Below are 23,151 nucleotides of genomic sequence, written 5' to 3'. Positions count from 1 at the left end.
TGAATGCATAATAACTCAGTTCCATGGAATGTGAAAAACGTAGCCTCAGGGTAGGGGAAAACTTATCTATAAAAAGCCCTGGTGGCACCCCCTGGACTGTGGACACCTTGTTGGCCAGATTGATGCTGGACCCAGGACCAGTGATATCCTTTACTCTGTCTCTGTCTTCCCCCTTTTTAAAAATTCTTTTATTTCTATTACTACTAGAAGATAAGGGACTAGCTTATTCCAATTTCCATGATGTATATAATTTACTTATAAAACTTTGTAAGGTCTTTTTTTTTTTTGGCCCTCTGGTATTTGTTGTTCCTTTTCAACCATGGGCATCCACAAATCTTGAGTGCTCCCTTCCTCTCAGGAGTGGAACACCACAAATATGTAGATTAGAACAGTATTTAATTTCATATCTGTTACTCTCTCTCCGTCTTTCATATTTTATGAAAGAATACCAGACCATATGCATATGACACCCTTCTTCACATTTTACATGAAAATAATTAAAAGTTATTGTCAGAAAGGCAGAAAACCAGCAAGCCTGATGCAATATTTCTTAGCAGACACAAAACTTCAGCTTTTAAATGCAATGCTGAATTGTATTAACCTAAGTCTGAAAGAAGAATGAAATGTGATGCATCATCAGAAGGTTAAACCCTTGGCTATACCAGCTGCCTCGAGAGAAGAGTGACACTGTTCCATCTCAGGAAAGACAGAGGTACATTAGTGAGTTTCACTGACTGCAAATATTACCTGTCAATACCTTCTTGCTGCAAATGTGTCAGAAAGCACAAATTTATATTGGAACAGTTAAAAGGACTGAAAGCATTTATGGGATATGCTATAGCTAAAACTAAAATAATAATTAAAAAAAAGCCTTAACAAAAAACTCTGCTAAATCTAGCAAAAACCCCCCAATAACTACAAGGGAAGGTAAATTACTGTTCTGCTTCTCTGATCTCTGGCTTTCATGTACTTCATTATCAGTCAAATTGGCCAGGAGTCTCAACCCCTCAGTGTCAGTACCATCCCCTATTGGAGGCAGCACCACCTCAGGACAATTGGTAGGACAGAATGGGTAACCATGGTTCAGTTGCTTCTCTTCACAGCTCAGTACCTTAATACAAATCCACCTGGCTCGCACTAAAATGCCAAACTGGGTGATGAGATGCAGGCATATATTCCTTCATCCAACACAGAAGTAGAACAGACAGCTTGAACAGGCACTGCCAGCATTATCTGTCAGAACTTTGAATGAGTTCATCTAGAACTGGAAATTTATACCAGACAAGGGCAAGTTTATGTGACACCTTTCTTTTTGAACTCTATGTGTGTATCTAATTGGGAAAACAAATATGACAGATACCTTAAATAATAATGCTTATGCAAGTGTATTTGGCTACAGTTTTTCTTAGAAATGTTAAATTATAATTTTCTGCATGCTTTCTGCAGCTATACATACATAATTTGATATGTCAGACTATGTTTATCTGGTCCTTCTTGTGGTAGTTTATTGCACCGTTACACTATATGTGATGCTACAGAGTTCTTTTTAAAAATCTCCTTCAAAGTTATTTTTAAACAATGGGCTCTGATGAGCAGACTTCATAAAACTTGATCCTGTACATACTCATTTTAATGCTCATAAACAATTTTTGCAGCTCCTCTATTGATTGTTAACTGCAATTCTTCTTTTGTTGTTTTTTTTTAATAGTTGTCCAATCAGCAAGATAGTACTTCAAAACTAAATCTAATATTACCAAGATGCCTTGCTTCTGATGTTTTTTATGGTGCATACGACCTGCCAAGACATTGATTCCCTCACTACATAATCAAAAAGGGTGGGCTGGGAATTCTCTTTTTTTGACTTGAGCAGGCTGTTATCATTCTCTCCAGCTTCCTGAAGGGTGGTTATAGTCAGGTGGAATTTGGGCTCTTTCACCAGGCAGCAACTGACAGAACCAGAGGACACAGTCTCAAGCTGCATCAAGGGAAATATAGGTTGGATATTAGGAAAAAGTTTTTTACAGAAAAGGTGATAAAGTTCTGGAATGACCTGCCCAGGGAGGTGATGGAGTCACCATCCCTGGATGTGTTTAAAAAAAGACTGGATGTGGCACTTGGTGCCGTGGTTTAATTGAGGTGTTAGGGCATGGGTTGGACTCGATGGTCTTGAAGGTCTCTTCCAACCCAGTGATTCTGTGAAATCTGTGAATTCTGTGAAAGTTACACAGCTAGACCAAGCCAATAATTCACCTATGTTAAACAGTCAAATAGGCAGAAAAGTACTTCCAGAGAAGGATTTAGAATCATAGAATGACCTGGGTTGGACCTTAAAGTGACCTTTCGCTAGCCCAGGTTGCTCAGAGCTCCATCCAGCCTGGCCTTGAAGACTTTCAGGGGTGGGACATCCAAAACTTCTCTCTTTCAGGGCCTCACCACTCTCACAGTAAAGAATTTTTTCTTAATATCTAATCTAAACGTACTCTACTGAGGATTAAGGACGTTTCCCCTTGTCCTGACATGCTCAGCATACACATCTCCACAGGAAGGTCTGGATGTGGCAGACCCACATTTCACAGTGTTTGCAAAATCCACACTGCCTGTGAGGGACTGGGTGTGCACACTGTGCATGTGGGTGTGTATAAATAACTTACAGAAAGTTTCATGGAAATTTTTAGGTGTTTATAAACATTCTGCAGTGTCTGATATTGTGGTTTATCAGTGGCATTGCTGATACTGATCCTAAATTCTTAGTTCGCTTATTGTCACTCATTATTAATAAATCAGTAATTAAAAAAACAATACTTTTATCCCAACTTAAACCACATCAATTAAACAGCTTTCCTCTGTGAAGAATACCTGTCAAAATTTGAAGATAGAAAAAGAACTGCCAGTATAACCTGCATCTAACTTCTTATACTACATAATTCTGAACATGCACAGATTGCACTTATGCATTTAGGAAAATCCATAAGTCAAAATGAAAGTACCAGCTAATTTTGCACACCACTTGGAGCTAGGAAGTTGTTGAAAGCAAGCAATCTGAATTACTGTCTGAGACAACTTGAATTTTGTCTAAACTGAGAAAATAGGTGGAGACAGAAAAAATTGCAAATGTTGACATCCGAATAATTATTAATATTGTACTGTGGCAAATTTGTTTCCAGCTGAGTCAAACATAGATGAAAGCACTTAATGGGAGAAAATCTTTGAAGCATTCAGGTGTCTAAAACCATATGCAAAGGTTCACAGTGACATTCTCTGTAAAGTAAAGGAGAGCCCTCCCTTTTTCAGAGACTCTGACATTTCAGACAGAACTAATTGGTTATTACATAAGATTTCTGTTCTCTGAAAACTATCAAGCCACATTATTTCTTTTTTTCCTTGAGAAAGAACTGTAGTCAAACCAGAGAAAATCAGGCAAACATAATGCAATTTGCCAGTAGCTATGGTGACTGCTTGTAGGAAAAGGTAAAATGTTCGCAGGTGAAAGAAAAAACCCTCACTGTTGCTTCTGTAGGATAAAACTGAGCCAAACAAAACTATTTAATTTGTTAATATATATTTCTTTACCCAAGTAAGCAGACTGGGAAGGAAATTAACTTCCTAAATTTAAATGCTTTAGTTGGAAAATTCTTCTAGGAAGAGTGTTGTAACACTTCAGGAATGCTATCATTATATCAACTCTCTGTGCTAAAGATCACTGGAATAGCTGAAAGCTTTGTAATAATTAACTCCTTCCAGAAAGCAGGAAGATAGTGAAGAGGGAAAAATGTTAATAATACATGAAGAAATCAGGATTATTGACACACTATCATTATAAATAATTGAATCAAGTAAGTCTCCTCTCGGTAATGTATCCTTGAGGTGCTGGATTCTTGTACATATTGATGTGGCTCTGGGACATAATATTGATTAAATCATCATTATTAAATTATTAAGTCAGATTGGGAAAACAGGCCAATTTTGTACTCCTCTATGTGTTCATTCTTAAATAGGGAGGCCTGGGAATGTTTATTTGCAATTGTCCTCTTTGCACTGCATTTATTCAGAAGCCATTTTAAGCTGGAGCACAAAATTGCTAGATTTCTTAAGCATGAGCTAGCATGTATTCAGCTAAGAGTGTGCTCTAAGGAGCACATCAAAGCATTGTACTTCAGCTGCATTAAATACATGATAGTATCTAAAATATTGAAAGACAGATGTGACAGAAGTGACTTGATATTAGTTTACAGCTTACAGCCTATCCCTGCTGTTATTCGTCAGGCCTGCATGGGTCCCCTCGTCACTCTATAGTAAGGGTTGCAGTGTCATCTCATGGTGAAAGGACTTCTTTTTTCCAAAGGATGAATTCTCAGACTTCTCAGCAACACATACATTTAACTATGACTGCCATCACTAGAGGTAGAACAGGATTTGCCCTTTTCTTTGTTCCAGAAGTGGGAGGCAAGTGGATTTATCTTTTTCCTGGTTTCACTAAGTTGACGTCCACTGGTATGACACACATAGCGGTAGCAGCAAGCTAGTGACACCACAGCAATTTCTGTCCAACAGAGAATTAATCTAGCAGTCAATTTTTACTTTATTGCCCTTTTTTCCTTCTCTTGTTGTACCACCCTTTCTCTTATCTTCTAGCTGGCCATACTCTGAAAGGAATAATTAAATTTGGACAAATTTTTAATCAACAGGACAGCAGTGGTTTTGGTAGTATCCCCCTCTACCCCAACTCTTTACCTTCTATACACAGAAACCACTTTAAAAGTTCAAGACATTTTTATCTGTGATTCTGACTGCAGGTTCTTCATTGATTTCTGAGAGTGATCAAACCAGATATGGCAATGCAAAAAATGCCTTAAGAACTTTTACTAGGTTCTAATTGAGACACTGTTTTTCAGATTTCCCTCCTGCTGTTTTCTCTTCAGTTCTATAATGCAGATCAATACAATCCAAAGTTATTCTGTGTGAACAAAAACTGTTGAATGTATCCAGCTGTGGTGCTTGATTAGATTTTCATTTCAGTAGTATAAATCAGAGTAACTCCACATAAGGCAAGGAAATCTCAGTACTCTCAAATGGTGTAATCTCAGATGTAAAACCAGAACAAAATGCCATTTTTCTACTTTTTCTACTGGCAATGTTACATCCCAATCCTGCATCTGAAGATTAATCTCCTTTATATGTAAACACAGAATTGTACAATTACTAATTATTAACTAATAGAGTATTTAGACAGAGAGGAATATGCTCTTAACATCCTCTGTCAAGAAACATAATTGGAGATGCTGCCTGAAAGAATATCATCCTCTGTGACTCAGATATCAGTGCATAATTTCTGTTAAAAGGAAGATAATTTTTCTCAAGAAATGCTGATTGCAGGCATAAGTTAGCTCAAACTAAAAGCAGGCTGGAGGATGAAGCATATCTGGAATATGTTGATTTTATTTTTTAAATAACATAATGTGTTCCTGCAGTTTATTCTTATGCCCATTCTGCTTTCAGTAATGAAAACTAGGTCTCAAGCCTAATTTCAATATTATAAACACAAGATTAAAGAGTCTGTTTTCTGCACTGCAAATGAAAATAATGTAGCAGTGCTGTGCAGGCTCTTGCCTATGTGCTTACACACTTCACTATGAAAGAACACTTCCATGAACACAGCATTTCTCCTAAAGTACATAATTTGTACTACATCTCACCGGGACTATCTGCATAAGAAATCCTTTATGGGAGTGAAGCAGCCTGATTGGTCCACACAGAGCATTCTTCTTCGCTGTTGCATAGATAGTGAAATGAAATCAGGAGAGCAAAACCCTCAGATACCACAGTAGTAGTGAAAAAAGAGGATATACTTGAATGGAAACAAGCAACAATTTCCCATCTTTCCCATACATACAGATCTTGTCATGCCAATATTTACTAGGTTAAGCAGAACAGAATAATGTTTAGATGGAAGAAACCCTATATTTTCCTTACTGAAAAAATACTGCAATAAAGCTCAGAACAATAAGTGTTGGAGCAGTCACAGAAAATGGCACACCACTGGGCACTATTATTCCTTCTCTCCAGAGGTTTTAATCTAGAGTGTGATTTCTTTTGTTTTTCTTTTTAACAGCTGGAGATATATAAGTGCAAGGGGAGGAGGGATGGAAGTTATAGGGGACAACATTCTAAGCATCCTAAAATATTTGCAACACACATATCACACTGACTAAATATACCCCAAGAGAGTATAATCTTTCTTTCTTTCTTTCTTTCTGGTAAATCTCAGAGCATTTCAAATGTTAACTGACACAAGGTTTGTCAGAAGCTGAGGTTTTTTTCTCCTCTCTATGAAATTTATTTCTGCAAGCTACTGCCAGTAGGAAGATGCTTTTATGAGAAGCAAATTGCTTGAATATGCTACTGGGGGATTTACTTTCTCTGTACCCCCAGTTTTATTTAAATGTCATAAAGACATGGCTAAACCCAATTACTACCAGCTCTGCAGAGTCTTCCTTCAGCTCAGGTCTGTGATCTATGCTTTTTGTCCAGAGGGGTTTTTGTGCGGGGTCCATTTCTCCGGCAGGGAGCCAGTGACACTCGAGCTGTAGGTGGCAGCAGCCCACAGCTCTTCTCTCTCACAGCCTGGTGAAAGCCTAAAACCAGCCTAGAGACACGGAGCAGTGTTTTACTCAAGAGGCAGCAGAACAAAATATGGTAATAAGGATTTTTCACAGCCAAGGATTGCAGGATTTTCCTGGCAAAGAAAAGCAGTTTATGAAGCACCCATTTACTTAAGATTTTGATTGTTGATTTGTTTTTTGGGTTTTTTTTCGGTTTTGTTTTGCCTTTTTTTTTTCTGGAGAAAAGTGCTATTTTGCATACGCAGGCCCTTGGACAGAATATAATTGTATAATCAAATGTCTCCAGAGCATAAAGACGAGATTTGACACAAACCCAATGTTTCTCATTTTGTTTTCAATTTGATTTTTGTAAGTTGGAGCATTCTGTGGTGAGTGGCCCTGTGATGCTCTGTTTTTTTGGGTTTGTGGCTCAGGTTGCAGTGTTCTGGTCTAAGGAAAGCTAATTGCACATGTACCTGGCTTTGCAGTGTAACTTGATAGAATACATATGCAATAATTGTCAAGGATATGAGAAATATATATATATTGCCCAAGTTACTAAAAACACATATTATCAAATCTAGCTTACAGAAAATGCTTGTCAACTCAAACATCCAGGAATTAGGAACTGCCCAATTCATACTAAAGAAAGCCCACCCAAAAATATGAGCAAAAACATACTGATAAACAACGTCAATATATAAGCATGTATACCAATTTGTCTATGAGTACACCCTATAAATATATTTTCTCCTATATACATATTATAAAGATATAATAATACCCAACTGGTTTTGCTACTACTCAAATATTTACCCATAAAAAAATTGATGGTTTAACTATATTAGTAGGCAGATTAAAAAAACCAAAAAGATATATTCATTTCAATTACCATTTTTACATATTCTGCATTTAGCAAGATTAGTTCCTAACCACAAATGCCATCTTGTTCATATTAAATCACAGCATTTTACTATCAAAGTACAAAACAAACATCCTCTCATTTTAAAACTGAGTGTTATAACTCTACATCTGCTCTTAAATCATCGCCCTAGATCTAAAAACCTGATTGAACACAAACAAGCAACTGTCCATAAATAAAGTGTCCAGATATTGAATCCTGCTCCATCTCAGTATTGACTCTTGCCTTGCTGTAGCTTCTTTGTAAAACATGCTCTCCTACAGATGGAATTCACTTGTCCTTGCTACTAAGTGAAACACAGCAGGACCCAGAGAGCATTTGCTGAAGCTGAAAATCAACGTTAGAATTCAGCCTTGAATTTTGAGCTGGCATAACTACCACCTAATAAATCTGGATGCTGTTTCAACACTTGTAAAGCTAACAAAATAAGCTCCTGATTGCTTTGTCTTTTTCATTGCAGTTTAAGCATACATACTAAAGTTACATTTCAATGTTAAAAATGTTTGTCTGCTCCAAGAATTTTAATGCCTAACAATTAAATAGGTATCTGTGAAACAGTTTGTCTACCTCATTGTTCTTTAAAGCAGGGAAATAGTAATGATACTCAAAGACTGCAGCAGGATTTTAAATATGAGTGGCTACTTTTAACTTACTGCATGTTTATATATTGCATTCTATTGCTCTATCATCCCTGAAACAGTGACAAAGAAATGAGCTGTTTACTGTGTCCTGTGTCCCACTTCAGCTGTGCTTCACAGTTTAAGTGAATCTTAAGTAGGCAAATTTCACCCTGGGGAAGATGAGGATATAAGAATTGTACTGCCTGAATCAGAAACCTAGAGAAAGCATAGGAAAGGGAAATGGTTTGGAACTCTTTTTCTGTGCATTCTCCAAGCTGAGGAGTGGGGGCATTTAGACCTTCTGACTAATTTACAGGTTTGGTATTAATCACCAGGGAGGATTTGTTGTTGTTGTTGTTGTTTTTTAATACCATTTTTTGGATAATAGGAGAATACATTTGTATTAGGCATGACCTGAGAGGAAAAAGGAATTCATTAAATTAACAGCTCTAAATGTATCATAAAATTTGGAGTGAAGCCACCTTATGGACTCTGTGCCTGAAGGAGCAGAGTGGGAGAGTCCAACCATTTGGAAAATTTTCACTTTAATTTCTCCATGAAATCTACTTGAGAAAAAGCTAAAAAGAGTTTAAAAAAGGTAATCCCCTTTACAATAGACAATTTATTTGTTAATGGTTCTTAACTACAAATGATTTTCAGTTCGATTTACCCTAGGTTTTTCTAAACAGTTTGTTCTCTCCACTGCATTAGTATTTTTTTCCAGGTAGTGACTCTGATCCATGTAACAATATCCTGAATGCTAATGAATGCAAAGAAAAAAAATCTGGCTTGCATAAAATGATAACATGATGAAAATGAGCTTAGTGTGAATTTTGGGATTTAAATCAATCTCTGAATATTTTGGTAAGATATGATGTCCATAATTAATCCCTGAAGGTATCCAGGGAAGTGCTTAAGTCTGGGTTAATGAACTACCATGCTTAGGCTCCAACCTAGAAATATTATGCAATATTTCTGGAAATGGTTTACAGAATGGAAAAATGAATGAATTATTGGGCATATCTGACAACTGAAATACAATCACACTAACATATTATGTTCTACTGCAAAACAGAATAATTAATGGATATTATTCAGGCTACAGATAGTAGTCTTCATGTTTTATTTTAAGACTTGAGCTTAAAATGCTAACCATTTGTAACTCAAACCCCTTTGCTGTGAAGAATTTGTTTAGATTCAAAATCCCTGTTATTGATGATATACCATTCTCTAGCTTATTTCTGTGTATTTTCCTTGGTCTTTTCCAGACCCCATGATATGAATAATCCAGAAGAAAAAAAATTAAATTTAAGCTGTGAATAGGAGCTAGCAGTGTGCCCAGGGGGCCAAAAAGGCCAATGGCATCCTGGCCTGTATCAGTAACAGTGTGGCCAGCAGGACCAGGACAACGATTGTCCCCCGGTACTTGGCACTGGTGAGGCTGCACCTTGAGTGCTGCGTTCACTTCTGGGCCCTTCCTCAAGGACATTGAGGTGCTGGAGCGTGTCCAGAGAAGGACAACTGAGCTGCTGAAGAATTGGTCTAGAGAGTACATCATAGGAAGAGCAGCTGTGAAACCTGAGATTGCTTGTCCTGGAGAAATGGAGTCTCAGGGAGACCTTATTCCTCCCTTCAACTCCCTGAGAGGAGGCTGCAGTCAGGTTGGGGTCAGGCTCATCTCACAGGTAGCAAGTGACAGGACAAGAGGAGATAGCCTTAAGCTGTGTCAGGAGAGGTTCAATTTGGACGTCAGGAAGAATTTCTTCACTGAATAGAAAGTTGGTTAAGCATTGGAATAGACAGCCTAGGGAAGTGGCATAGTCACCACACCTATCAGTGCTCAGGAAATAACAGGAGATGGCACTTAGTCCTATGATCTCGTTGGCAAGGTGGAGATTGGTCAAAGATTGGACTAGATGATCTTGGAGGTCTTTTCCAACCTCAATTATTCTATGATTCTAATTGCTAAGATTGTCACTGAGAAATATATAAAAAAAGTATTTTATTGACAGGACAGCACTCATGCAATATTTAATTGATAGAATTCACTCCCAGTGTACTCCAGTTCATGTACCTTTTTGGGATTTGACCTGTTTTCTCAGTGTCCTTGTCTTTGCAATTGGGGTGAGATATGAAATTTTAAAAACTGCCCTTAGCACCCTCACCAAAAATATACTGTAAAACCCAAAAGTATAATGAAGGCAGGATGATTTTGGAGAATGGAATACATATAGCACAGTTACAGTCAGCATATAATTTGTTTGAGTGCATACCTATCCACATGTGTTTATATGTGTGTTTTCACACAGATATTTATTACAGACTTCACAAATTCCTCATGATTACAGCAAACTCATGACATGGTGACTCAATAATGAAACTTCACTATCTATTAGTAGCTTCAAAGGCTGTTTGGAAACAGAATAGTGATGTCATGACCAGAGCTTCTGAAACTGAAGGCTTACACATCCCTCTGCAATCCTAAGAAAATTTGCTGGGGATGTAAAAGAGAACTCTGATGTAAATAACAGTCATTGAAGTGATCAGTGATAATTGTGGTCTAAGCTGATGATGAGTGCTGAACCAGAACAGAGGTGACTCATCCACACTTAGTGCACATGTGGGTTCCTGAATGTTCCTGCCAGCAAAGCGAACCTTGCTGCCGAGCTCCTCCTCAATTCCCAGCAGCTGCTTGTACTTGGCCAGACACTCAGAAGGTCACAGGGCACCAGTTTTGATCTGACCAGTGCAGACACCCACTACTAGGTCAGTAAAGAAGGTGTCTGCTGTCTCTCCAGAGCAAAGACTCACCATCACACCATTGGACTGGGCCAGCTTGCCAGTGGACCCCTTATGACTGGCAGTTTCAATAACTATTTAAAACAAAACTTCTGCCTCTGAGTAACTGGTTTCCATCTGGGATTTTCACCTTGCAGCATTCCTGAGGTGCCCACTCCCACTTGAATATTTTAGAACCTGATCTCCTTTAGTATTACAACCTATTCACGAGTGTGAAAACCTGCTAGCACAAACGTGTTCTTTTAGGTACATAGCAAAGTAAAGTATTCATTAAAGTACTCTACATGTTAACATATTTGTGCTTCATGTACAGACATGAGTAGGATGTCCAAAAACTCACATGACTATGACATCATATAAATAAAATATATATTCCATATTATCATCATGGTAATGAAATCAGGTTTCAGGGAGCAGTGGTGTAGTGATTTGTATTGTTCCACAACAATGCTAGACATCTCCACTAATTATGGAGGGAACTTATGACCCAGGTCTTGTTCTGACCTCTTCTACTGTGAAGTAACCTGAGAGAGGTCCTGGTAAAGGACAAAAGGATTTTTGTGGTTCTAGGGTCTTTTTACCTTCATATTTCCAAGGATACAGATTTCAGAAAACCAGCCTTCAAAAGTGTTTTTTTATCCCAGACAGTCTTTCCTGAAGAGCGATGTACTAATTTTCTAGCAAGACACCAGGTAATTCTTAAGTCTCTAGATGTTTTGAGAATAAAATAACATATTGATCTTCTATGTTCCCCTTCACTTCAGAGTAATACACAACTTCTATAAGTTTTCCCTAGTAACAAAAAAAAAGGTCCCTTCTTCACAACATACAAGATCTGATATAACTGGAGCCAGTTGTGAGGAAGACAGTATAAGCACCTCATTCCAATGGGCTCTGAGAAAAAACTGAAGTACTAGTTACCTTTGCCTTTGAATAATTATCTGGATACTTATGGATCTTTTTGGCAGAATGTCTCCTCTATTTCTGTCTTTCTGCTTCCTAAAAGCTGTCTTTTAGCTAGGTTTGGCTACTTAAAGACACCTAATCTAAATTCATTATATGCATACACATGGAGCATGAAATTCTTGTGACTATCATGGTACCACTATGTATATTTATCTTTTCAGATGATCACAAAGTTGACTAGTTTTATTAAATCCAAAAACCATGGTTTCCCATTAAAACAAACAAACAAACAAAAAAATTTTTATATTTCTAAAAGGCAAACTTAAACAAGTGCTTTCTGAGAAAGAAATAAAGTACAAGACCAAATCTGGTGTCATGATAACCTTCTATATCAAGATGAGACTTCATATCCAGACTTCTCAAATTCTATTTGAATACTAAGCATGTTCCTCAAAGCTAAAAAGGTACCAAAGGCAAAGAAAGCTTCTCTAAAGCATAATCAAAACCTGTTCTGTTCTGTGACCTCTGATAAGCCTCATTGTTTGCTTTCAATGATAACCTCCCAAGCAAGGTTTCAGAACAATGAAGTTCTAACCCATTCAACCTCCATTAACTACACTAGTGGGTCTCTGTCTGTAATTTTCAGTATTTGAAGTGTAGAAATCTATAACTAGTAAGTAGGTGTGCATGTTAGGTCAGCAGCAAAGGAAGAAATGTTCTGACATGTATTACAGATACTGCAGATTATCTGGTGGTTTGACCACTTTCCCGGGCAGTGTGTTCCGATATATAAACTTTTTGGTAAATTTTTTCCCCTTAATATCCAACCTAAATCTCCCCTGCTGCAACCTGAGGCCATTTCCTCTAGTTCTGTCACTTATTAATTAGGAGAAGAGGGAAACACTCACCTTGTTACAAACTACTTTCAGGTTGTTGTACAGAGCAATAAGGTCCCCACTGAGACTAATTTTCTCCAGCCTGGAACTCCACGTCCAGTGCTCTTCTCTGGACACACTCCAGTACCTCAGAGTCTTTCGTATAAGGAGGGCTCAAAACTGCATGCAGGATTTGAGGTGTGGCCTCACCAGTGCTGAGTACAGGGGGACAATCACTGCCCTGCTCCTGCTGGCCACACTATTTCTGGCACAGGCCAGGATGCCATTGGCCTTCTGGGCCACCTGGGCACATGCTGGCTCATGTTCAGCTGCTGTCAACCAGCATGTCCAGGGCTTTTCTTCTGGGCAATTTTCCAGCCATTCTGTTCCAAGCCTGGAGCACTGCATGGGGTTGTTGTGACCCAAGTGTTGGACCTGACTCTTGCTGTTACTGAACCTCAAAAAATTGGCCTTGGCCCATGGATCCAGCCTGTCCAGGTGCCTCTGCATGGCCTTCCTGACCTCAGCAGGTCAACTGTCCCACCCAACTTGAAGCTGCCTGTGAATTTACTGAGGGTGCACACCATCCCCTCATTCAGATAATCAGAACAGATATTAAACAGGACTGGGCCCAACACTGAGTCTTGGGGAACCTCTCTAGTGACTGGCTGACACATGGGTGTAACTCTGTGCACCACCACTCTGAGCAGAAAAACTTATACTGAAAGGATTATCTATGTGGAATTTTGGAAAACTATTAGTTCAATGAATATGACACACTAGTCAGTTTTCATACATATACTACATGATATACCTTATAGCAAACAGTCTGAGCTCTACTATTTGTCAGTGTTAATAGTGAAGTGAAATTCTTGCTAAGAATCTGAGCACTACTTCTCTAATTGGAGAAATTTGTATGAATAGTGTTTTGAGTATTTCTACTTATGCTTAAACATCGCACTTGCCTTGGAAAAGTATTCCATCAATTTTGCTGCTCTGTTGTATTTTAAAGCTGCAAACTAGATACCCCTTCAGGAATTAAAGCTATCAGAAATGCTGATTTGGTTCTGCTGTAATTCGCAGAAATAATGCTACATAGAATTTCTAGGCATTCAGTCAGAACATTCCAAGATGACTGGTATAATGGCATTTACTGGTATTTCAATACCCCAAATAAAATTTTAGCAATGGCAGCTTCTCTGTTTTAAGTAAAATTCAATAGAGATGATATATAACATGATGTGTAAAAAATTTTGTGCACAGCCTGCACATTATCTAAAGAGTCAGGAATTTGAAGCCCTATATATTTTTGATTCTTGATTTTCTTACGTGTGCTGTTCTCAGTGTGCCACTTTTCACACTAATCGGATACTAAATCTGTGGATCTGAGAACATAAAAAATTGATTTTCCCACAAACATTTTTAACAGAATCACTACAATACCACCTAAATTAGAAGCAGAATGCTTTATGGTTTGAATATCACTTTTTCTAACTTACTTGTTTCGATTATTTTTCAATTGTCAGAATTTGTTATTACAGCAATATTTCTAAGATAAAATTATGTTCAGAAGCAAACAAATTCTGAAGAGAGTACCTCATTTTAATCACTAGTAAAGAAGTTCCATATTTTAAAAATGCTTATTTGAAAAGAATAACAGTTCAATACTAGTATATCCAACAAAATTAATGATTTTATATTTTGCTGTGTTCCCATACATTATCATCATAAAATTTCCCGAGGTCTTACAGATGTTTTGTTTAAAATCTAAAACATCATCACTTAATGCTGTCAGCTTAATGGAATATGGCTTTGATTTCTTTGTCAAATCTTTCCCCCATGCTACTATAATCTGAGGAATACAATGCCCAAGAAATAAATACGATAAAATGGGACTCTATTTCTGATGCAAAGAGTGAGACACACCTGGTTCAATTAATTCAGTCTTGAAACAGATATCCTAACAAAATTGTAGATTAGAACAATTTACTGTCTAATCTTCAATGGCTAGAAGGCATTAAATTTTAGTTTTCTGTTCTTATTTAAGGAAAACTAATGTAGGAGAAATGAAGATTTTTATACAGAAAATCAATGTGCAGAGTTTTTATATGGGACTTAACCCAAACTAATTCCTTCTACCAGAAAGATCAGCCTAGGTCAGTGAATTCTCTACCTCCTAACACTTAGTGTTGGGAAAACTAGAAATGAATTTTTTTCTTTTGCTTATTTGACTTTCTTGTGCGAATATGATGCAACAAACACACATCCAACAGGAATTTTGGTCATTATGGAATTATCTTTCAGCCTCCTCAAAACTAACTTTCTTGATAAGAATGGCATTAATTTTTCCAAAGATCATGAGAAACCAAAAAGGATGACTAATCTCTCTTCCAGAAAAAGGAAACAGCTTGGAAATAAATTTAAATTAATTATTTTATTCTCCAAAATCAAATTTGAAGTAAGCAATAGAAAAAAGTAATAGATTTCCAAATGTGAATCTCTTAAGTACCAAACTCACACTATAATATCTAATCTCATAAAAAGAGCAGGACCCCAAGAAATCAAGTCTCCCAACTAGTCTTCCTAAATAATGGTATGTGCAAGCATGAATCATCATCATCATCATCACCATTATCATCATCCCAACATCCACTTCTGGAGTTGTAAAATGTGAGCATCTTTGGTATTGAGAGATCTGCCTAAAAATCACCCCTTGAAAAGGCAGTAGTTTATCTTCTTCATACAAATCAGCATGCATAGCTGCATTTGTTGTAATTTCAGAAAAGTTATGAGGGTAAACAACTCCCATCTGGAAATTTTCTTCATTTGAAGACCAACTAAGATGAATTTTAATCCCTTTGATCTATCTTTTTGCAAAACCTGAATATGGTGGAACTTAAAGTATTAATTCTGAACTTAATATGGATGTTAACTAGGATTTAGATTGGTAAAAACCCCAAAAAACTGATGTTATAGCTAATATATTGGCCTGAGTCTCTTAGTCTACAAAACACATCTATAAAAAGTTTATTGATATATGATAAATTCCATTATTTATGACTAGCTGGTACCTTTCCTACCCCAAAACACCTACAACTAAAGCAGTGAGAGAAAATCCATGAGCAATTCTAAAAATTTGACCTGCCATAGTCTTGCTAGTTTTGGAGAAATGCTTCAGTGTTACTTAGTTTGAAGGAACCTGCATATTCTAGGGTAACAATTCTATCTTTAGGTCAAAAAACACAGCAACCAGATTTTTCAAGCTGGAAGCAGACTGCAGCTCTGTGCTAAAAATGTGAGAAAATTATTAATAAAGGCATACAAGCCTATCTTTAGATTAATACTTTCAGGTGAAACCTACCATAACACACAGTTTTGGCTTATGGGCATAAGGAAGCATAAATGCATTTTTGGCACATGGCTGGAAAAGGATCACCAGGACTAGCCTTTGGATTGAAAAAGGAGATGTAAAAATTTTTGCAAAGAACATTTTAGTGTCTCCATGGTCTACAGTTTAAGGTCTTTCTTTTTTCTCCTAAAAATTCACATTTCTACTTTTAATTAATATTCAGGATATATACTAAAAGGACACCACAAAATTTGTTAAATCCCTTCATCTGATCTCCTCAGCATCTACATCATAAGATAGTCTATCATGTAACCAAGTTCAACCATAGCTAACCTAACCCTGAACTCATTCTCCATATTTTTTTTCTAAAAGACATTCAAAATGTTATCAGATGAACTTTAGAAAATAGTTTGGATGAAAATTTTCATTTAGTAATCTGTTCTTAAAGGCTAAAGAGGAATTGCATGATTTCCCAGAATGCAGAAAACAGACAATTTCTGAAGTATGCTTTAGAATATGTATTTCTCTATTTGTAGATAAAAAGGTACTATTCAAATGAGACCTACATATCTAGGAAGGTACCTCTTATATTATCAAGAGATGAAAATTGAAAATTTAAATTCCTCATATGTTTTTGTTGATTACAGCATACATGGCAGTCGAAATCTGAAGGTAAGTGTCTCTATTGAAATTTATTTCTAATTGAGTTTGATTTTTCAGTCTTGGTTAATTGATTAACATTAATGGACCCATCTGCTGCATCAATACATGGGGAATAACAACAGTAGGAATAATCCCTGTGAGAATAGTTTGAGACACTGCAAACATGATTGTTTGTGGGAGCAATTAACTTTGAGATTGTATTCCACACTATAAAAGCTAAGCTTGTGTATGTTTACATTTTTTTAGTCTTTATAAGATTTAAAACAAATGCATTAATCAACTGCTACTAGTGTAGTGGCTGACATAATTGTTAAATCATTGGTGAGGTAATTTTGTGAGTTTATTTCCCACACACAGATGTGTCTTCTTAATTAACACTAAGCTTGGTTTGCAACATCTGGCTCATATGACCAGGGGGCCACACAGAATATTAAGAGTTTCCTAGGTTAATCTTTCCATGCCCATTTCAAACACATCCAAATCCAATGAGCTTTGAATTCCATAGAATTATGTGGCATCAAACCCTTAAATTTACAGAATAGTTGCCATTTTTCCCCCTCTGAAATTAATCTGGAATTCTACCTTAGCATAAAATGCTGTAAAAGAGCTAGGAAACTTGGAAAAGTGTTTTTTAAAGGAGTAGAGCACTTATATAGTTAGACTGTTTTGGTTTTTAATCTAATACATAATGACTATGTAAGGAATAAAAAATTTAGATTTCTATTGAAACATTCATCTGATGAAACATATGTTTAAACACTTTTGAAACCAATAGTTTTTGGTCTATTGTGCAGGCTTTGGCTGCGATAGAGTTAATATTGTACTGGTGGGGAGCTGTGTTTTACATTTGTGCTGAACATTGGATTGATAACACAATCAAGGCCTTTCTGCTCCTCATCCCACCACACCAGGGCAAGGCTGGGGCAGCACAAGGAGTTGGAGGGAGACACAGACAGGACAGCTGACCCCAGCTGACCCAAGTGATATCCCAGACCATGTGGCATCATGCTCAGGGTATCAAACAGGGGGTAAGAAAGAGGAAATGAGGCACATTTGGAGTTGCATTGTCTGCCTTCGCAAGTCACCATTACACATGCTGAAGCTCTGTTTTTCTGTCACCATTGCCCCGCCTAGACAATTTAGGGCTGTGTCTGGCCCTTGCTCCCCTTTCTGAGCTTGATCCCAATCCCCTACCAGTCGAGTGATGTCCCAGTCCTGCCTCAGCATGTCACTACACCCAGAGATATCCCCAAAGCCCAAGGGCTGGGTCTATCCTCATGCCCTGCCTGGTGCAAAGTCTTGCCCTGACAAATGCCAAGGGAGCACCTGATACAACCAATGATCAGAATGAGCGGTCAGCTGCCCCCTGAAGTTTTGTGTCTGAAAACTAAGTACATTCTAATCCCTGTCTTCTACTAAAATGACAAAGAATTTTTTCCCTTTCAAATAAATTTCCTTTGGATAATCATTGTAATGAATGGGTTGAACACTACAGTAGTATTTTTTCCTCTAATGATAAGAAAAGGCAAGTAAATATCTTTTCAGAACAACTGTAAAAAATGTTTCTTAGAAACACACCTGTCTATACTCAGCAATATGAGTTGACAAACTCCAGTCTTCCTTAAAAAACATGACAGAGATATTTGCTACGTAATACTTCGTGGTCTTTTAGAAGCAAACCCACTAACTAGTTGCCAAGCACCTGAAGAATTAAATGCAATGAAAAATATACTTTTTCTTTTTTTCTTTTTGCCATTAAGCAGTGTAATTGAAACACCTGGCAAAAATCTTGCTATGACACCAGATAGTTCCCCCTTCACTCTCATGCGTGAATCCCATTACGTCCCACAGATGTACGTCCAGTTGATTAAAAAACTCTCTGATCTGATTTTCATCCACCAAGTGTAAATCTTCCTTTCTTCAGACTTTCTCCTACAGGAGAGGAATAGGATTCCTGGAGCCCAGTTATCCATAAAGACTAAGGCAAAGAAGGCACTTCAGTCTGTCCTGAATCCTTTGTCACCAGAATTTTTCCCCATTCAGCAGCAAGCCTACATTTTCCTAGGTCTTCCTTTTGCTGCTGATATCCTTGTTGAAGCTTTTGGTTTTGCCCTGCCCGTCCCAGCCAGATTAATCTCCAGATGGGCTTTGGCTGGATTTTTTCTCTGTACTCTGCCCAGATCACCTGGACATGTTTCTATCTCTTGTATACTTCTTTTTAATGTTTGAATTTTGTCGGAAGCATCTAATTAATCTGTTCAGAGTTGCTGACAGTTGATTTCCTGGTTATTAAATTGAATAATTCTTGGGTTTGGAGAAGGTGATCCCTGAAAATCAGTTGGCTGTTGTAGAAAATCATGAAAACTGTGCTACTGAACAGCCAATTATCCCTGGTTTGCACATGCCCAGTCTTCCATGATGCCTCTGGGCAGAAGAGAAGTGACCCATTTCAAAACAAAAACATTCTGAAAAGGGCCCAGGCCAGCAGCTGGAAAGCAAAAAGGCAGGAAATAAATCCAATCCTCATGAATTATTCAGGACACAAATTCAAATGAAACAGTATTCCATAATGGCAGCTGACAGGCCAAGCAGTAGAATGGCAGAGATACAGTAAAAACCAACAGAGAAAAAACAGTTTCATTACTCCAAAGTACACACTCAGTTTCATCAGACTGGTAGGCAAATTGTGTGTTTTCATGAAACTGCCTTGTTTTCATTTGTGCTCTAGTCAAACAAGACTTAAAGATCAAAGACCTGTTTAATATTTTTTGTGTGTTCACATCAATCAAGAGGCAGAGAAGTCCCTCAAAAATTTGTTCAAGATCTCCTCAATCTAAGAAACACACAGTGGCCCAGAACATCAAAAGAAATTTAAATTGTTCTGTTCAGCATTTGCCTTGAAGTACAATTTTTTTAATAATTTGGCAGCTACTTCATAAATTCTATCATTTCTAAACAGAAATGTGTTTCTAAATGCTGAGTTCCTTAGATAATGATCAAGTTGCTATGGCTTAAAAAGTTACTGTGCTCCTACTGAACCATCATTCAACTGAACCATCATCCTCTGTTCTTTTAACTCATGTCTCTTTCAGACTCCATTTCCTCTTTCAGCATGATGCACCTTAGCTTGCAAAGGTTCTTTGACAATATCTTTTCACATATGCTGAAGGTGAACAAGAAAGTCAGTTGTTAGTGTTTCCACAGCATGATGATGAACATTTGCACTCAGGAACACACCATGAAGATGTGTGAGGGTACACAACTGAGTAAGAGATGGAGTTGTTAGGAAAAATAATGACCTCTTATGTGCCTTCTGTCCAAACTGTCTATAGAAAAGTTCAGATTTAGTCTTGTAGCAGTACTGATCTGATTGGTTGCAAAGGAATTCTGGCTTCAACAAAATATATATCCTGTGTGGACAATGTCATTATATTTTATATCACTTTTCATGCAAGCAAATAAATTGTAGCATCTCTCTGGCTGGCATGAAGATGCCACATTTTCTAGTTGAAATTATCAGGACAAAAGATTGGTGATTATTTCATCACAGAGAAAATTATAGTAATTTTTCATCAAGAATGAATGATAAAATGGATAAAGAAATGCCTCTTACCTAGTGCAGGTCCCCCCATTGTGACATGGATGATAATCACACATTGGAACATTGCAGTTCTCAACATTCCTTCCTTCAAGAGCCTCATCTATGATGAACAACTCTTTGTTGTTGACTTGAAAATCCCTAATGCATCCTTTATAGCCATATATCTGCCCAGCACATCGATGAACCTCCTCATGAACAGGAACCTTTCCAAGGAAGATTGATCCAAAGTTGATCTGCAGAAACAAAAAGAGACTTGTCAGAAAAAATGTGATTTGTGATGTTATTGTAAACAATGAAGGAACAATAGATACTGATAAAGGAAATAATCATTACTCGAAGATGGGCAAAAACTCTGATGCTTTCTGAAATGATTATTTTAAAAAATGTTCTCTTTTTTTTTTTTTTTCCTTTTTGAATAATCCTTACAAAGAGGGTGGTTTAATTTGTTTTCATATTTTCAAATATATAAGACAACATACATTCCATGAAACACAAATTGGAATTCTCAGCCTTAATGACAGGGAACATGGTAAGTTTTTTACATAGATACCCTCATCCTATATGATGAGTTGAACATTCATGGCTGAAGTTTGGTGCAGGAACACAGGAGAAGCTGTAGACTTGAAGATATTTCCTTTAAGACCTGGGACCTATGGGATCTCAAGATAAGGGAATACAGAAAAAATATTTTAGTTTTTTTAATGAGTGACAGAAAACAGACTGCTATACTGAAGCCCAAGGGGGATAAAAAAGGAAATTTTCAAATTTCCAAAAGCCTAGAACACCCTTATAAAGGTGCAAAGAAACAATCACAACTTTTTCACACAGAGTCTGACCAAATCATATTAGTGCTCACTATGGTAATTCCTCTGTTGCCTGACCTAGGATTCAAGCCCTTAATCATCACATATAAATGAACTATGGCTCATTTAACGCTCTGAATTCCACTCCTCAAGCTAATTCCTGACTTTCTGGAATTCTTACATGGGACTACATCATTCCTGAGTTCATTTGCTAAGTGCCTGCCAATTCTTAGGAATTGAAAAAAAAACTATACTTGCATCACACAATGATGCATTTATTTGTACAATACCATTAGTCCAGAAAGAGGGTGACACCTAGCCCGCTCAAGTCAAGAAAGAATACACCAGTGGAATCAGAAATTATCACAGCATATGTAAAACATGTGAGGGGGTAACTTATAGTGAAGAGGCCGTTCACTATCATATTCAGACACCTGTAAAAAAATAGAAACAGGAGGAAAACATCCTATTGATTTATCTGGAATTCACACATCCATATGATTTTTGCTTTGTTGTTTTCAGTATTACTTTTGTCAGTCCTGGAGCTATGTTGCTAACAATTTCAAGTGAGATTTTGTGATACAATGAATGTGAATACTGCCAGATATTCTTCTACTCAGTGTCTTTCATTCTGAAGTGAAAAAGAAAAACACCTACTTCTTTTAGAGCATGGATAAAATTAAATCAGATTTTTCATACCAAAGGAATTCAAAGACATTGGCTCTGCACTTGTTGAATTAATTTCAGATCACTTGACTTTATCCCCTTTCAAACAAAGCTATGAAACACCACAGTGATAGACAAGATTTGTAAGTAGTGTTTGCAAACATTTTCTCTCTGCTTGTGAATCTCTTTCAAGAATTAAGCAAAGCATTGGACTGCATGACAAAGTGTCTGTGATTAAGAGCAGTGTTTTTAACACTCCACTGGCAAAGCAATCTCCTTTATTATTTGGCTTATTTTACAAAAGCACTAACCTTGGGGGCAGATCCAGTGTATCACAGAACTTCAGTAGGCTTTGCTCAGTTTCTAGCATCAATGGATTTTATCATAATGTATTTGATGTTCAAGCTCATGCTACTACACCATAATACACATTCTTTCTGTAAAGGTCCTGTTCTGAATTTAACTGACTTAACCAGAATATATTTTAAGGAGGCACAAAGAAAGAATTCCTGAAAGTCTTATTAACAACATAAAAGATTTAATATATATATCAATAACTTACGTAATACTCATGTTTAACTTTTCAAATACTAATTTGAAAATATCCTTCTTCACTTTTAGCCTGAGTAGTGAAAAGGATTATCTTGGGCAATAATGGGAAGATATTCATCAGACCTCTTAGAGATAAGAAATGTCTTTTTATTCTTTCTTTGATTGTGTACTTTGTAAATAGAGGTTCTGGGAGATTAGGAGCAGATCTGTAAAGTGTAACAGTTAGTCATGAGGATTTGACATTCATACTACATACCATGCAAGGGAAGAAATTCTGTTACAAACCAGCAGTGCATGCTGTGAGATGCACATCAAGATTAGCATCTCAGCAGATAACTGACCTGTCTTCTAGTGAACAAACTTATAAAGCAAGCTGTCAATCACAGTTCAAAATCTTGTCTAAAAATGTTTAAAAATGTTTCATGCAGAAATAATCTCGTGATGAGAGAATGCATTAAAAAAGCAATAAAATGAAGACAAAGAATAACGGAAAACTTCAAGATTTGGGAAAGCTGGCCTCTTATCCATTCAGAATGAGTCTTCTGATACCAGTTTCAAAATGGAGAAAGATATTTTCACAACACTATTCAGAAACCAAGTCCTAGCAAAAATACTGAAACCAAATTAAATCACTGATGATTCATAACTGTCCTCCACTAGACAGTGTAGCTTGCAACTAAAAAGTAACTAGAATTACTGCTTAGTAATATCTGAATTGTTTCTAATAACCCCTTGGCCTTAGGTAAATGACACTACTAATATACTTTTTTTAAACTCTCATAGCATCCATGTTTTT

At 37.0% G+C, this 23,151-nt stretch overlaps 1 protein-coding gene across 1 annotated transcript in view; it reads right to left on the bottom strand.

Moving 5' to 3' along the window:
- EYS (eyes shut homolog) overlaps positions 1-23,151 on the bottom strand; it is a 702,047-nt gene that overhangs the window by 82,010 nt on the left and 596,886 nt on the right. Inside the window, 1 exon segment of the mRNA XM_031057597.1 lies at positions 20,347-20,567. Within this exon segment, the coding sequence (XP_030913457.1) occupies positions 20,347-20,567 (221 nt within the window).

The sequence above is a fragment of the Geospiza fortis genome, unplaced genomic scaffold (genome assembly GCF_000277835.1).
Source record: "Geospiza fortis unplaced genomic scaffold, GeoFor_1.0 scaffold264, whole genome shotgun sequence".
NCBI lineage: Eukaryota > Metazoa > Chordata > Aves > Passeriformes > Thraupidae > Geospiza > Geospiza fortis.
This window is presented reverse-complemented; position numbering and strand designations above follow the sequence as displayed.